At 45.6% G+C, this 17,534-nt stretch overlaps 1 protein-coding gene across 1 annotated transcript in view; it reads right to left on the bottom strand.

Annotated features, from left to right (window-relative positions):
* Positions 1–17,534, bottom strand: part of STK32C (serine/threonine kinase 32C) — a 1,482,079-nt gene that overhangs the window by 382,841 nt on the left and 1,081,704 nt on the right. Inside the window, exon 3 of the mRNA XM_085606199.1 lies at positions 13,997–14,148. Coding sequence (XP_085462325.1) covers positions 13,997–14,148 — 152 coding nt within the window. The remainder of the gene's footprint in view (positions 1–13,996; positions 14,149–17,534) is intronic.

Raw genomic sequence — 17,534 nt, 5'->3', positions numbered from 1 at the left:
GAAGAGCTGGGGAAGCTGTGAACAGAGGCTACCACTTTGCTGTGCGCTTTGCTGTGTTGGCCTGCTGTAGCTGCTTCTGTCTTGGGCAGAGAAAAGACTGGACTGAACTTTCTGTAACTTTTTCTACTGAGTATCTCCAATGGCATGAACTAGCTCTTGCCCCACTGTTCAAGAAGTCTCTGGAACAGCAAAGACTTTACCTTCCTCTGGGTACCTCCTCTGGGACCGTGTGTTCCAGTTGCCACCGAGGGAAACTGCAGCCCAACACAGTCACCAACACAGCTGCCCGCTCTGTGATCTGATGACACCACAGAGGGCACCGCTGCACTTTGCACCACAACCCTGGTCTCACCGATGACTGTCGCCACCGAGCTGTTCCTTGCACAGCGACCTGTGGGCACCACATTCAGCACCGCCTCAGTTCACTCCGCCGCCCTGGTCTCACCAATGATGCCCCAGCAAGCTGATATCAATGCCACTGCCTGCACTGTGGTTTGGGGGCACCGCTTGTAAGTCACAAGATGCACCGCCCCATCCCACACCACAGTCTGGGTCCACAGATGCCAGCTCCCATTAACCGGCACCCCCGCCTGCACCATGACCTATCAGCACTGCAACGAGCATCACCCCACATCTCACTGTTGCCATGGGCTCACAGACACCGCTGGACGACCGTCACCAAGTCGTTGCCTGCACCACTGCCTGAGGGCAGCGCACCCCACACCACTCCACTTCACACCGCAACAGTTGCTACAACCAACCTACGCCGATGCAGTCGGCTGGAACCAAAGGTACTGTTAATGAGTCTTCTGACACAGATGCCGGCCCTCACCAACGCAGTCGACCAAAACTGTTGGATTTGGTTGTTTTCAGCACCGCGATAGCCCTGGAGGGAGCTAGCGACTTCAAGGAACTGGATTTTTTAGGTTATTCTTGCAAAGTGCATATTTTGATAACAGTATGTTGGATTTTTGTTGTTTGGTCTTGTTTGGGTTTAGATAAAGATTACCTATTTTTCTAAGCTGGTGTGGTGTCCATTTGTGGTGTTTTCACTGTGTTACTGTATGTGTGCCCAAATGCTTCACATATTGCCTCTAAGATAAACCTGCTGACTCGTGCCACGCTACCAAGGGGGTGAGCAGGGTTTGTCTAAGGGCATAACTCCCTTCCCTTGTCTAGAAGCAAGGGTCCCTACTTGGACAAACATGCAAACCACTGCCAACTAGAGATGCCCATTTCTAACAAGGAGCAATCATCGGGCTAGTATACCCACCCCCTATAGCTAGCTGTCCTCTAGCACACTCCTAATTGCCAATCAGAACTTGAGAACTCCCCCAATCCACTCTCCCTACTGTCTCATGTTGTGAACTTTCGAAGGCTCCCCACCCTAATGCCTGAGACGTCTGTTGCCCCCAGTGGTGCAATGAAACTTGAGGGCCCCCCTGCAAAGTTCATGGAGTGGGTCCCCCACGCTCCGGACCAGGTCAGAAACTTTCAGGCCTTGCGCCTGGATGCCGGTGCACATTGCTGAAGGGGGGCCTTGGGGGCACTCCACACCGCAAGGTCTATTGTTGCACTTTTGGTTGCCCCCCTGTAAACATACAACTGATCAAAATCTTATAAATAGGTGAATATGGGTGAAAGCTCGAAGGGGAATCAGTGCCTCATCCCACCTCCGGTTGTCCCCGGTTGTTAAATCGATAGTTTCACTAAGTCAATTTGTAGTCTTGCTTGGAACCTGTTAGTCTGTTGATTCCATTCCATGCTTGCTCCTTATTTGCTTTGCAAGTTCTGTTTGGGTCTCATTTGATTATCATCTATGTCATGGGTCAGTATCTTTTGCCCCTACTTGCCTCTTATATCCTACTGGTCTTCAGCCTTACAGACTTAAACATTGCTTTTTAGGTCTCGCCTGGGCCAGCGCATGCGCTGATCTGCGAGACATTTAGTAAATGGCTTGTAAAAGTGCTGCCACATGCTTTTGCTGGCCTAGTGCTTGCGGTTACGCAGGTGAGCACACGTGCAGCCACCAGCTTTGCCACTCGCATGCTTTTTTAAAATGTTCTTTTAGCAAGCGCGCGCACACACACAACTCCCGGGCTTTGTTCCTCCCTTTTGCGCGCGCGCTCACACAAAACTCCCGCTTCTCCCCCTCCCCCACCGATCGCGTCTCATGGTCGCTCGCGCGCGCATGGCCAATGCTTGTTTTTTCTTTTAGCGCGCGTGCGGAATGACCGTTTATGATGTGGAATAGCCATTTAAACACTCGACCTTTGGAGTGTTTGCTTTCCACCATGAATTTTTCCGTGTGTGCGATACAGTATTGTGTGTGAGCGAATGATTTGTAGTACACTGTTGTGGACACCTTGGCCTGCAGCAGTGCGTGAGGGTGTCACTGCGTGGCATCTGGCCGAGGGAGTTGTCTGCTTAGGAAGTCAGTACCTCCTCACATGCCCATCCATGCACAGGAAACGAGTTGCTGCCCAAGAGTACGGTGTGATAGTTCCTCTTTAAACACCTTCTTTTGCAATGGATGTGTTCAGTTGTGACTCCAGTTTCGGATTTGTATTTGTTTCCTCCGTTGGTCAATCAAGCCTCTGTAAATGAGAGTGCAGCAAAATTTTTGCAGTGCATGTTAGCATACATCATCTTCTTAAATGGGTGTAAACCAACCAGGAAAGCAGAGTTTGGAGCACAGCACGCTACACCAAGATTCGCAGAGGATCACGTGAAGAGATCGGTTGAAGCTGCATAAGGTCGAAAAAAGTGATCTATCGAAAATGCAGCAAATTAGAGTAGGAGTGTTATTTCACTTGCTAACAATTCACCTTGGCATATATTAACATGTATCCGTAAAGTGGTTCAGAGATACTCCTAAATCGCCCCCCGCCACACACACCTTTTATGATGCTATGGCCTTAAGACATGAATGAACCGAGTGCTTTGATAGGCCTAGTTTTGGGAGTTTTGTTTTGACATGTTCTGACGCAGCCTTCAATGCATGTTCAGGTGAGTTAGATTTACAAACTTCGCTTTGAGCTGGTTCCTGGGAGCCCTATATTAAACTGTGCCGCCCAGGCTCACCCCTCTATGCTCCCCACAAAGCAGTCTCAAGAAGCATCTCTCTAAAGCCGTTGCCGAACTGGTTAATCGCTGGGCGTTTGTTCAAAACTGCACGATTTAAAAGCTTTACTTGGTGGTATTTCATGATGTGACCGTGATGGGCGCAGATGAAACCTAGACAGGCAGAACCTCAAATAGAAAGGAGAGTTATCCTTGAAGTGGAAAACTATCTCCATAACAGGGTTGATTGTTCGTTGCCCAAGTGAATACCCAGATGACTCTTCAGTTTGTTTTACTGAACTTTTTGGATCTTTTATCTATTCGGGTGTAGTCCTTAGCTTCTATTCTGATTCCTGAATGTCCCACTTCATCAGTGTCCCAACTTTGTCGACTGACATATTTTTATGGCCATTTTCCCCTTGTTAGACAAAAGAATATTTTCTTGAAGCTGGTAGTGTTTGGTTTCAATAAGCGGCGACTCTGATTTCCTGCAAGAAAGGCACCATTTTGTTTCCATTGAGTGAGACACAGCCAGTGCTCCACTCTTCAGGGAGTTCTTTTCTGTGAGGTAGGGTTTGGAGGGAACGAGTTGCTGGTTACACATAGTGAAAGTGTATTGTAGCACTTGTCATGTGTTTCTTTCATGTGCATGCATTGCGGTGAGCCTCTGGATGACAAAAGCACTTTGGACAAGCAGGACAATCCGTCTTTCCCATGGGGAGCCTGAAAAGACTGCAGACATTTTGTATGTTCTGGAGAACAGCTGTTTATGTACACTTTTAAAGCACAGGAAAACAAGGTGCCATTTTATCATGATGACCTGGTTAAGCTGTTGGCATGCTGAATTCAGTGGAAATAGGGTAAAAGCTCACAGGTGTGTCAAATGATTTAATGCCGCATACAAGTTTAGAGGCTTTGATGGTGGCCCAATACAAATGCTTTTTTGGCGATAGGTCCTGAAACTTGATTTTTTACCTGAAACGGCTGTTTGTGCTTACGTTTATGTACGTTGCACTTCATGCTCATTTGCGTTCATAGCCAGGAACAGTTTCAATCCTTTTTCTGCAGTCAAGGCCCTATCCTCTTCAATTACTACATTTTTGTCTGTTTTTCAGTTCTTAGTTTTATTTTTTTATTTGTTTATTCTGTAGACTGCATGGCTAGTCCTGAACGGCTATTTAAGGAGGTCAGTGATTGGAGAAACACAACACACAGAAGCACGTTTTGGAAGATCTTTGTAGGTGGTGTCCATCTGAGCTTGGGGCCAGAAGACTGTTCTGGATGATGGGGTTCAAACGAGAAGACTTATCTCTGTACTTGCTTTTGGGCCCTTCAGTGCATTCTTGTTCATGCTGTGTGAATGCAGGAAGGATTTGGATGTATAGTGATTTATTTGAACACATGCCAGGATGGGGCATTGGTGGATGTTTACCATATCCCCCTCGCCTCATACCCCTCCCCGAGTCAGGCTCAGTAAGACTACCAATAAAAACTGGACTTTGACCACATTTCCAGAGTTAAGTATTACAATGTTCTCCAGCTCCACATATACAATTATGCCATCTCTGCAATCAGTGAACATGGGCAGCCTGTTGTCCATAGGCAACTGAATACATTTCTTGATAACCCGATTCCTACTGTCCACAAACCCGCTGGTTTGAGGATAGAATGAATATGTACATTAGAAATGATGGCCCCAGCAAAGCTGCATACCATCATCTGAAATCGTTTAGTTTGTCTCTCTCTTAAAACTCTCACCTGAAATTATGATAACGACTTTCACAATTTCTAGTATTAAAAAAAATCAGTAGCTGGAATTGAAGACCAACTCCTGTGCTCTACTCAGTTTTAAAAAAAAGACCCCATTATGTCCATGTTTTTCTAATTTTTTATTTGGGCCAGCTATAAGTTATAAACACAGTACCATAGATTTCAAAGGCTTGCCACTCATGCCCCACTCTAGAAGTCTTTGACCATCTTCTTTATTTCACCATTGCTGAGTGCTACCAATAACTGTCTGGACCTTAAATTCTGTCCAGCTCCATCTCCGGTATCTTTCATGGACCAATACTTCAGTTTTCCCACTGAGTGACTTTTCTGTAACCAGTCTTGAACCTTTATACACACCATTCTCCACCTAACAGTTTATCCACACACCTCAGAAAACTTTTTTTGACATCTCATCACTGACAAGTGATCAGCATCTACTCCTATGCATTAATTGTTCAGAATTTATTTTATTTAATTTTTGTTTTCCTGAACCGTTTCTCTTTACCCATTGTGAACACATCTCCACCATGCAGAGCAATAACAGAGATGCTTCTCCACATCAGTTACCCAACCTACATCTTACTCATCCACAGGCAATCCTGAACAAGCATTGGCATAGCCAATAGGTCTCGCCTTTGGGACCTTGTAAGTATTGAGTTATGCAGCACAATATCCTTGGTGCAACAACATCAACTGTTGCATGGCTAAACACTTATAAGGTCCCAAAGGCGAGACCTATTGGCTATGCCATGCTTGTTTTTAAATGCATCCCAAGGCCCTTTATAAAAATGGGTTGCATTTAAAAAAATGTTTTTTTTAAAAGCAATTAATAGACATTGAGATCTGCTGACCTCAGAAGTCCACCATTACTGAGATGGCTGTTTTCCATAGTTGGTCACAAGTTGCAAACTTGAAATAATATTCATGAGGCAGATCAAACTCCGACCAACAAGTAAAGGGAAATTTTACTAATAGATTGATTCGCAAAATAGCACACTGTGACCAGTATTTTGTGACCAGTGCTTAATACATCTGGCTCATAGGTTGGTTCACAAAATAGCATACTAGTCGCAATAGCGCTAGGTATTTTTAGACCATTGTTTAGTACATCTGTCCCAATATACCTAATTAATATCTTGTTGTTTGAAGCATGGATGATGAAGGGAATGAATGACACAGGGAAATCTGAAGCTATGTGCTAGAGCTTACACATTGCACAAACATTCATCACATACATTATGCAGCTTGTATCACTTTTTAGAGAAAGAACTAGAAATATGCAGCCAAGCATATCACACACTAGACAGGAGTGTCCTGGAATAAGTGAAATGCATAGTACCCATGCAGCTGGTAAGAAATTGGGTTATTAGTTGTGCAGAAAGTGAGGCCTACACAAGTAATAGGTCCATAATTTCCCCTTACTGGGAACCAAGCAACCTATTATATCGCTTGGCTCTCTAAAGGTCGCGAAGTAGAGCAGTCCAAGGCGCACTCAGGGGTGGTGGTGTGGGCAAGTACTCGCTGTTCTCTCGCTTGCAATATTAACATTTAATAAGTATTTGTCCAGTCAGTGCTTTTTCTGTGAAAATGGAAAAGTACACTTATTACACATATACCATTAAATGCTACAAATTAATTTACAAATATACATCAGGCAGATTGAAATACCTTAGGTGACATTCTGATATCATATTTAACTCCAACCATGTTTCAATACAATCATTGTCAATAAAGCACTCAATGTTCAAGAACATTTGCTGTCATAAATACAGTGCTAATAAAGCATTGAAAAAACAACATACCATGTGCCTGAGTTTGTATACACCTTCAGGCAACACACACTGCAACCATGGAACCAAACCCAAATGGTTACTGCACTCCTAGCTGAAAACCAACAGCTCCAGTCTTAGGAGTGCTTGAAAAAGCATGAAGCCTGGGGGTCATGCTTTTCATGACCCCAGAAACTTAGGATCACTTTTTAGCAGGTTAACCATGGGGGCTGCTGCACTCCCGCAGCTTCATGCAGTTTTTAAAGCATGTGGGTTGTGAGCCTGCCCATCTGAAGCCATCACAAAGCATCATTCTTTAGGCGGAATAAACCCCACAGGGAATTATGGGATGTGCCCAGGCGGTAAGCTGTGAATATGATGATAACAGCCAAGACGCTTCTTTGTTGCAGTGCAGCCAAGTGCTGGGCTCCTTTTTTATTCGTTTTGGCTTTTGTTGGGGTTGACTGGTCCCACTTGGACACCCTAACGTGTACGGTTGTTGGGACAGTGCAGGGAGCCCATTCCCACATTACCTGGCCGGACACCACCTGCCCATCACAAGGCTGTGATGGAACGGGAGCTGGCTTTCCTTTTCTCCCACCTGCGTCAACTGTGGGTGGGTGTTGCAGTTCTCTGCCCCTGCCCAGACACCGGCATTGGGGGCCGGAGGCAGCCCACGACCACGGCAGCAGCACTCCCACGTCTCCTATTCTTGGAATGGGGACATCTTGAGTCGTGGTCCTGGGGCCCCAGAATTCCTTCTCGGTTCTTACTGGTCCATATTTTTGATTGTGGCGTCCCCTAGGCCAATGCAGAGATGTGGGCGGGGGGCCCACGCATGCCTGCTCCCCCATACACCACGGAATGTGTTGTGTCATTTCCTTGCGGCTTAGCTCTCCCTGGGGAACCCTTAGATATGTGTCAGGGCCCCATGCCCTCAGTCACTGATCACTGGCATTTTTAAATGACAAAACTTAAAAGATGCATTACTCAGACCAGATTGAGCTAATTATGATCATCGTGGGTTCATTTTTATCCTGCTGGAGTGCCCTGAACCATCAGGAGCCTTTTCAGCAGGCAAAGGTGAGTTATATAGTTAGCTTAGCAGGTTTTAGGCATGGGAAAACTAGCTTCCTTTGACATGGGCCTGCCGTGGCCTTTGCTTGCATCAGTTCAGGGGTGCAGTGTCGGTAGAAATAAACATATTTACAGTCACATATATCTATATAAACAACAGAGCCACTAGAACTCTGCTATAAATAATGAAAAATCTGAAGATGCACATCTTTAAAGAACAGCACATCATGATGCATTAAAAGTTCCCTTTCACTCTTAGAAACCCAATCACATGTCGATTGTATCTTTGCCTTTCACCCTGTGCAGCACTCTGCTACCTTTCAATTATATAAATACCAACATACATACATATATACATGCATACATAAATACATGAGCAAAACCCAAATCAACTTCTACTGATTGTATTGGATTGGTTGTATGACTGAACACAGGTAAAGACATTGCATGCCTTTACAGCGCTTTTTCTACCCCGCATGTTTTAGCATGCGCGTGCTTTTACCGCGCATGCCATTACCACACAATATTAGTCTAACTAAGGTGAGTTTATATTGCTTCCTGCTTGAGTTGTTAATACTCCTGTAAAAACTCTCCAGGCCATCTCGCTGCTTGCTGCTCAGCCTATGCTAAGCAAGCTCCACCATCCAGAGAAACTGACATAGGATCCACCCCCACCCCTCTCCGGAAGTCACTGCTCATGGTTTGCAGCCTTTGGTGAGGAGCAAGCATGCAAAGCCTAATCCTAAAAGTGCTAGGATGCCACCTTTTGGAAGGACGAGGATGCAAAAACCGCCCCACAGAAGCACCTCCTCTGGCCTGTACCACTCCCAGGTCATCAGAGTAGGAAGACTTCAGTTGAGATCCAGATGAGCCACGAGAACTCAAAGCAGAGTGTGATAGCTGAGGAAAGATAAAGGAAAATTGGGATGTGGGCAACGAGACGGTGCCAAAAGTAATGCTGCATTCTGAAAATCCAACTTCTTCAATTTTCTGAATTTGACTGAAGGATTAGAAAAATGCACCGCATCAGGCTTGACAAAAAAAGGAAAACTGTCCCTTTAAAAATTGTGCTTCAGTGCACTCTGTAGATGGAAATGCTGCTTGAACAGCGGCAGTATTTGCTGAAAGAGACAAAAACCTCATACTCCCATAATGTAGGCTTAGAGATTGATGTGCTAAATGGACTCTGAAGTGGACAGAAGCCATATTGATTCCTCTTGCAAAGCTTCCAGTGCACAGAAGTGGTATGCCCCTAGGAGTAATTCGCTCAGAGCAATGCGCACAATATATGATGCTACAGCAAACTGCTCTACACGAGGAGCAATGCAAAGCGGTAATTACTTTATTTTATGTCACTATATATAAATAATGCAAGGAATGTATGATGCTTTCCTACGCAACCTTTAGAAGTAATTCAAACAAACATCTGTATTTCCACTTGGTAGGTGATTTGGCATTGCTATACATTTTTTATCCTTATGTTTATAGCGAAAGACTTCATGTCCAAAAGTTTAATATTGCAATATTGTACATTTCATTCTTGAGAACATTTGAACCAGAAAGAAAGCATGTACAAGAGATAAAAGCAGAGCAGAACGTCCACACTCGAAAAGGATGGTGTCACTGGAGGAGATAATTGTTGGGAGGTGGGAACAATTGGAGGAAAATAGAACAATACAGAACATGAAGTACTGACAGGGAGAGGGGGAGTTATGGTAGTGTGAGGGTCGCGTTCATATATGCGGCTCTGAGATGCCACATAACTAAAGACGAGGATTAGGCATGGGATAGAGTGTAGTATGCAAATGACTTGTTAGTTGCAGGTGGAAGGCACAGACACTCGTATTTGGAGACAAGGGACATATTTTTAAGCATCAGGACTTTGACTAAGATTAAGAGTCAGAAAGGCAGAAAAGGGGCAGAGAAGGACAAAACAAAAGATATAAAAAAACGACAAAAGGAGTGGGAAACAGTAATAATGTGGCAAGACGGGTAGAGTGGTAGAAGTAAAAGGCACGAGGTGGAATCAAAACTAGGTACCTTTAGCATTCAGCAGCCATTGTTTTGAGCTTCTAAGAAAAGCTTTGAGCCCCTGCACATATTTTCTTACGAATTAAGGGCCTCATTTATGAGGAATTGGCGTATGGCACCGCCGTAAGTCTTCTAGATGTGTAGCGGTATGAAAATGTGAAAGGGCAGGAATGCACTGTGTTATACCTGGCACCATTGGCGTGGGTCTCCCTTCCATTTTTTCATTGTTGCCTCCTGTGTTTTTGCTGGTCTAGATGCTTTGGACACTTTGCCACTGCTATTCAGTACCAAAGTGCAAGTGCTCCCTATTGTAAAGTGATGTATTGGATTTGTGACTCCATGATTGGCTTATTTGATTTACTTGCCAGATCCTAGTACAGTGCACCATGTGTGCCCAGGGCCTGTAAAGCAAATGCTACTGGTGGGCTTGCAGCACTGATTGTGCCACCCACAGAAGTAGCTTGTAAAATATGGCTCAGGCTTGCTATTGTAGAGCCTGTGTGCAGTCTGGGACTGCCATGTCGACTTGGTAAGTGCACCCACTTGCCAGTCCCCAAACCTTCCCTTTTCTACATATTAGTCACCCCTAAGGTAGGCCCAATGGCAGGGTGCATTGTATGTAAAAGGGAGGACATTCCCTGATGTGTGTGGCAAGTCCTGATAGTGAATTACAGCCAATTTCGTTTTTCACTATTGCAGGGCTACCTGCTTCCATAGGCCATAAGGGACAGTTTGATTATAACATCTTGTAATCCTAACTGACCCAGGGAACAAGGTAGAAATTCGAGTTTAGTATGCCTGAACTCAGAATGTTAAAATACATCTTTTAGTGTGAGTGATTTTTACATTCTGTGTTTGAAAATAATACTTTTAGAAAGTAGGTATTTTCTTGCCTAACCATCCAGCATGCCTCTGCTAGGTTTGTGTAATCCATGTCTGGTTTGTGAGTGACAGGGGGCTGAAGAGGGCTTTGTCTCCAGCAGTCTGATGGGTCAGGGCTGAATAGGGCCTGTATTGAATAGAGAGTGGGGGGCGGAGATTTCCTTTCACTAGCCTGAGCCCTCATAGAATAGAAAGTAGGGTGAGGAGATTTCCTTTCATCTACCTGGGCCAGGTCTGCTCTCAAACAATGCTATTTCCACCACCTGCCAGGAAGCTGCACAGAACTGGTTTTGGCTGGGCACATGCACCATGCACCCTCTGCCTTCAGAGGACAAAGGATTTACTGGTATAAATATTGGGGCCCAGACCTCAGAACTTTAGATCACCTCTGGGAATCAAGACGAACCTTTGCCAAGGAGAAGGACCAAGAAAGCTGACGGAGGAGACTGCCCCTGTGCTGTGCTATTCATGGGGTTGACCTGCAGTGGTTAATTTATTTGCCAAGGAAAGGAGAAGAGGACTTTTGTGAACTTTTCATTATCTTGAAGAGGAATCTCCAAGGGCTTGAAGTGTGCTTGCCACCTGCCTGAAGTCTCAGCCATACAAGACTTCACAACCAGCTCACCTGAATTCCCTTGCTGGGAATTCTACCTGCAGAGAGGTGCCTACTGATGTTTGGGCCCTCTGAGAAGACTGCGTGTCGCTGGGAACTGGAAGCGCAACGCAACGAGGAGAAGCGTGTCGCCGCCGCAACAGTTGCCGCCGCAACAGTTGCCGTCGCATCACCGAAGAAGCGTTCTGCCGCCACAGCTGTTCGCCGTCGCATCACCGATAAAGCATGTCGCATCACCGGAGAAGCGTGTCGCTGCTGCAGACATCGCCGTCGCATCACTGGAGAAGAGTGCCGCAGGGCCTGTCGTGGCTCAGAAGTTACCGAGTTCGCCGCACGGCCGTCGGGTGTGCACGAATTGCATCCAACGTTGTCGCATCGCATCAAGGACGTCATTTTGTCACATCACACCGGATCGTCGCATCACATCGAGGCGCCATCTTGTCGCATCGTAACCGATGCATCACCTCCTCTTCAGTAGGAAACAGACGCATCACCTCCCCTGCACTGCAGTAAAGTACCGACGCATCACCTCCCCCGAAGCAAGGAACCGATGCATCACCTTCCCTGTGACCCTTTTGTTTGTATTGCGTGACGCATCTAAGGTACTTTGAGAGTAAAGTGTCGCATTTACCATCTACATTGAACTAAGCTATTTTCTACCATTTTAAAGAATTATTTTTGATTACAGTATTGTGGATTTTTGTTGTTTGGTCTTGTGTTAAGTCTAGTAAAGATTACTTATTTTTCTAAACTGGTGCAGTGCCCATTTGTAGTGTTTTCACTGTATTACTGTATGTGTTCACAAATGCTTTACACAATGCCTCTGAGATAAGCCTGCCTGCTCGTGCCAAGCTATCAAGGGGGTGAGCAGGGGTTATTTAGGAGTCTAGCCCCCTTACCCTGACTAGAAGCAAGGGTCCCTATTTGGACAAAGGTACCTACCTCTGCCAACTAGAGACAACCAATTCTAACACACTGAGGCCGATTCACAGAACTAATCTGAGACAAAATCCTAAACTTACTACTTTTGGTATTCACAGAAGGCATTTAGTAGTAGTAAAGTTAGGATTTTGTCTTAAGTCTGTCTTAAGTCTGTCTTACGTCTGTCTTACGTCTGTCTTAAGTCTGTCCTAAGTCTGTCTTAAGTCTGTCCTAAGTTTGTCTTAAGTTTGTCTTAAGTCTGTCTTAAGTCCGTCTTAAACCAAACTTAAGACAAAATCCTAACTTTACTACTACTAAATTCCTTCTGTGAATACCAAAAGTAGTAAGTTTAGGATTTCGTCTCAGATTAGTTCTGTGAATCGGCCCAACTGTATTTATGAAATATGATGCATTCCTGTCCTTTCCCCTTGCACTGGTGCACAATTTGCTGTCTAGCGCCAATGTAGGCACCCTAGCGCCATGGTGCAAGGGTACCTTCGCTGAAGGCAGGATTGTTTGTGTGCAGGAGGGGGTTCCTTCCTGCCCAAAAACAATCCTGTGAGGTGTTTTCCTCTTTCTATGTGAGCAGCAGAATGCACACACATAGAAAGAGGAAAAACGAGGAGAAATTAAAATATTTCTCTCATTACGCGTACTCTGGGAAGACGTAAGGTTTTGGCGTTGCCCCAGATTTATGTCATGAAGTAAATCTGGGGCAGCGTCAAAATCCATAGGTGATGTTTGGGAAATCCCACTGCAACACCCATGGAATGCCTCCTTGATTCAGAGTATGGCAAGGCAGTGACTTGAGCTGCTTTGTCTTACTCCATATCTATGAGGCCATGCAAAGCCAAGCAGAGTGGCTTTACCTCACCTCATAGATATGATTGTTAGGATTGCGCCAATGGATAGTTAAATAAATGGCATTCCAGTGGCGGAAGTCTCTCATAAATAAGCCCCTAAGTGTTATGTACAAGAAGGATAGGTTGAGGCAATTGGGAGATGGTACTGACTGCATGATGAAGTTAGTTGGGAGCATGGCTGCCATGTACAGTCCTGGAGGAGGGTTATTAATGAACACTTAGAAGAAATAAAAAAGAGTCTGCTGCCGGATGGCTCCAGCAGAAGGCAATTGCCTCTCACACGTTTTGCACAAATTTTAGGGCCATATGTACAAAGGGTCTTAGCGTTTGCAAACCTTCTGATTTGGTAAATCAGAACTGCTAACTGTAAAGTCCTGTTTCAAACATACTAAGCCCTATTATAGATTTGGAATGCTTTAGGAATTCACACCAAATCTATATTTGGAAGGGACGTGTTTAGAGCGTGCCTTCCAACTACCTATTCCTCATGGTATACATTAATACTTTGCAAGTGAAATCAGGTTGCGAAGCATCAATATTTTGCCGAACCTCAAAGGAAGTGGTAACCCACAAGCAAATGGACAGGGGTCCCCCAAGGGACCCCTTCCCTTTTGTGAATGTTGAAAAAACATAGGACCAGTACTTACTCCTGAAAAATGTTTGTGAACCATTTCATTTTTTAAAACACATCTTGTTTTACTTTATGGAGAATGAGCTGCATAAAATAAAATAATCACAGCAGGCCACCATCCCTGTGGTGGTAGTGAATCATAGTGGTCTGCAATTTGTAACCTAAATCATTAAATCTCATGAGGAAGGTCGAATTTGTATCAACTATGATTCATTATTATTAGTACATAGGTTGGTTCGCAAAATATCAAAGCATTCTGTAACTTCTTTGTACCAATTATGACCCCTTTTACTGAATGCATTCTTAGTACATAGCATGCATTGTGATGGGAGAGCTATGCATATCCTAAATGTATATCAGAAAAGAGTGAACTCACCAGAGGTTCACCAGGAACACATGCTCGATATTCTGCAGGATTTCTAGTTCTCGAAATACATTCCGAACCTCGTCTCTTTCAATGCACTGCTGCTTGTTCATGTACTTCATGGCATACATTGTCTCTGTGTCTTTTTTTTGCACAATGCAGACCTAAAATCATAAAAACATGTAAAAAGGCAAATTGGCTAATGATATACACATGTCTTTTATTTAACACAGTTTTTTTTTACACTTGTGATGCATTCAAATGTTGTCGATGCCGGGTAGGGTTTTCAATCTTCAGATTTGATTCATGGTGGGTCATAAACAAATCCATATAGAGGGACATAATGCTTGCTCGGAAATATTCAAAAGGCACTATGTAGGAGAGCTCTTTCCCATGGACTATATCAGGGAATGGTCCACATATGTATTATCAAAGCGACTGCTCATATGTTGCGCAACTCATCAAAGAAAATCATTGCATGTTAGTGCAAGGCAGAGGTGCCATTTCCCTCTGACTTGGTGCACAAATAGGCCACCACAGTTATTGCAGGGGGGTTGCAAAGGACAATGGGGCACATGTACAAAAAGTTATTGGAGCGCCGTGTTACACCAAAATTGGGAACGCCGTGCTCTGACAGTTTCAAAGCGCAGGGATGAGCCGTATGCGGTGCATTCCTTCATTACCCCTAGCCCAAACACATTTGCCTAGCACCAGTGCTGGCACACTAGCACCAGTGCAGGCACCCTAGCACCAGTACAGGCACACTAGCACCGTTTTGCTAGGGTGCCTGTGCTGCAGGGGCAATTGTTTATGTACAGGAAGGAACACCTTCCTGCACATAAACAATCTTTACAGGCGATTTGCTCTATCAAGCACACGTGGAAAGACGAAAATACAAGGAGAAATAAAACACTTCTCCTTGACTCGCCTGCTTAAAACCAGGTATTCCCTGTAGGTATTTGTGATGATGACCCATAGGTTGTAAATATATGGCAGTGTCTAAAAGCAATGGGTGTTGCGGTGGAACCCCCACTGCAACACCCATTGCATGCCCCTTTCATGTTAAGTGCTGCATGAATGGGAGCATTATTTAGAAGGTGACGTTAAGCCACGTTAAGTGGCTTAACGTCGGCCTTGTAAATAAGGCGGAGTAAACTCCACCAGAATGTTATGTTATGTTATGTTACTCCGCACTTTTTGAGCGCACGGCTACCCCAGAGGGGTGTCCCGGCGCTTTGGCAAAGTGACCCAGAGAAACACGAAACCAAAGGGAAAGACCTACTACCATCACACTAGGTTACTTAGTAAAAAGCAGAGTTTTCAACTCCTTCCTGAAAGCCAGAAGATTATTCGCTTTCCGAAGGGAAAGTGGGAGCTCGTTCCACAGGCAGGCTGTCACATACTGGAAGGAGCGGCCTCCCATCCGGACGCGTTTAACCACCGGCACCTCCGTTTTAGCCAGGTCCGCTGACCTCAGCAGCCTCCGCGGCACATAGAAGACGATACGCTTCCTCAGGTAGTGAGGGCCAATCGCATGAAGGGCCTTGAATGCCAGAGAGAGGAGCTTGAATCTGATTCTCCCCAGAATTGGGAGCCAGTGCAGCCTAGCCAAAAGCGCAGAGGCACTAGCTCTCCTAGGCAACCCATAAATAACTCTGGCCGCCGAGTTCTGGACAATCTGCAGTTTGGATAACAAATACTTAGGTAGGCCTGCAAAAAGAGCATTTGCATAATCCAGGCGGGAGCCCACAAGCGCCTGGACGACCTTCCTACGATACTGCAGTGAAAGTAGGGGAAGAAATTTCTTAAGCATCTTAAGGATGCTGAAACATTTCCCTGCTAATCCCAGGATGTGTGGACGAAAAGATAGAACATCGTCAAACACCACTCCGAGATTTTTTACCTGGGAAGATGGCTTCTCTGGGGGGGACATGTCCTGGGGCCACCATGACTTCCAGCCCGGATCAGGGGCACAGCCGAAAAAAAGCAGCTCAGATTTGTCTGAGTTGCATTTCAGGCTGTGCCGCTGGAACCACGCAAAGACTGCACTCAGGCAGTCCTTAATTCTGCCGCCGCTAAAGGCCTCTCCCTTCCTGCAAGTGAACAAGAGCTGGGTGTCATCAGCATATGAGATGACCCGGGCCCCAAACGCCTCCGCTACCTCCGCAAGAGGGGCCATGTATATGTTAAAGATGGTGGGGCTCAGGATAGAGCCCTGGGGCACCCCCACCTCCAGCGGAAGCATTTCGGCCGAGAACGGTGGGGCCCAGATCACCTGTCGACGGTCGGCAAGAAAGGATTGAAACCAGTCCAGCACCGTACCTCGCAGACCAATCTCCCTAAGTCTTGAGAGAAGGCCTGCGTGTGGGACGGTGTCGAATGCCGCCGATAGGTCCAACATAACCAACATAGCCTTTCCCCCATGATCGAGCGTCTCCCTGATGGCGTCGGTGACCTCAACCAGAGCCGTCTCCGTGCTGTAATTCGCACGAAAACCGGACTGGGAGTCATGCAGCAGTTTGTTATTCTCAATAAAGGTGGTCAGAGTATGCTGAACATGTTTCTCCAACACCTTCGCCAGCGCAGGGAGGAGGGAGATTGGTCTGTAGTTAGCACATTGCAGGGGGTCGAGCAGAGGCTTCTTGATCAGCGGCAGAATAAGTGCGTGTTTCCATTGGCGTGGAACCACCCCTGAGCTCAATGAAAGATTAAGCAGGGGGTTCAGCAGACCATTCACCGCCGGAGCCACCTTGCCCAAGCATTTCGCCGGACAAACATCCAACGGCGAACCAGATTGTAGCCTGGATAGCAGCTCAAGCGATGTTTCACAGGACAGCTGGGGAAAAGCAGACAATACGGGCCCAGTTTCAGCCTGCAAGGGCGCTGAATAAGTCAGCTTATCCCCTGACACCACGTCCACTGATTGAAAGTCCGCCGTTGGAAAAGTGGCCTGGATCTTAGTGATCAGATAAAGTGTCGTTCTGATGGCGTTAACTCCTTGTAAATATGCCCCAAAGCATCTTCCCACTCATGTCGATGGAACTACATTAATTGGCTTACTCTCTTCAATAGCACTAGCTTGTATTGCCCCACCAAGTCATTTTACATATCACAATGATGGGATATGTCGGTAAGCTTCTGAGGTTGATTCTTCTGCTGTCGGTGGCACACTGCTCCAATTCAGTGCAAGGCTGCCTGCATCTCTGCAGAGCTGGTCCAGACTGGGGCAGCCTTAGCGAAACTTGTAAAAGTGTGGGATCCTAAGCCTAGATTCCCAAGCAGTCCAAAAAATCCCAGGTTCAAGAGTCAACAGTGACTTGCACAGACCTAAAGCTGTCACTCTTCCCTTCTTTACACCATTTTCTAAGGCCATTCCATTCCGTGATTAAGCGATTTACCTGTAATCACTGTGCAACTATAACTGCCTCATTCTGCTGAAATTATCCCCAAAGTCACCTGGATATTTTAGTCACAGACTTTGAACTTAGTTTGTAAGTTATAAAAAAAAAAAAAAATCACCATCTTCAGTTAAAAAGGAAGATATTGATAT

This window comes from Triturus cristatus, chromosome 1_2 (assembly GCF_964204655.1).
Source record: "Triturus cristatus chromosome 1_2, aTriCri1.1, whole genome shotgun sequence".
NCBI lineage: Eukaryota > Metazoa > Chordata > Amphibia > Caudata > Salamandridae > Triturus > Triturus cristatus.
The sequence above is the reverse complement of the archived record's forward strand: the minus strand, read 5'-3'. Positions and strand labels throughout refer to the sequence as shown.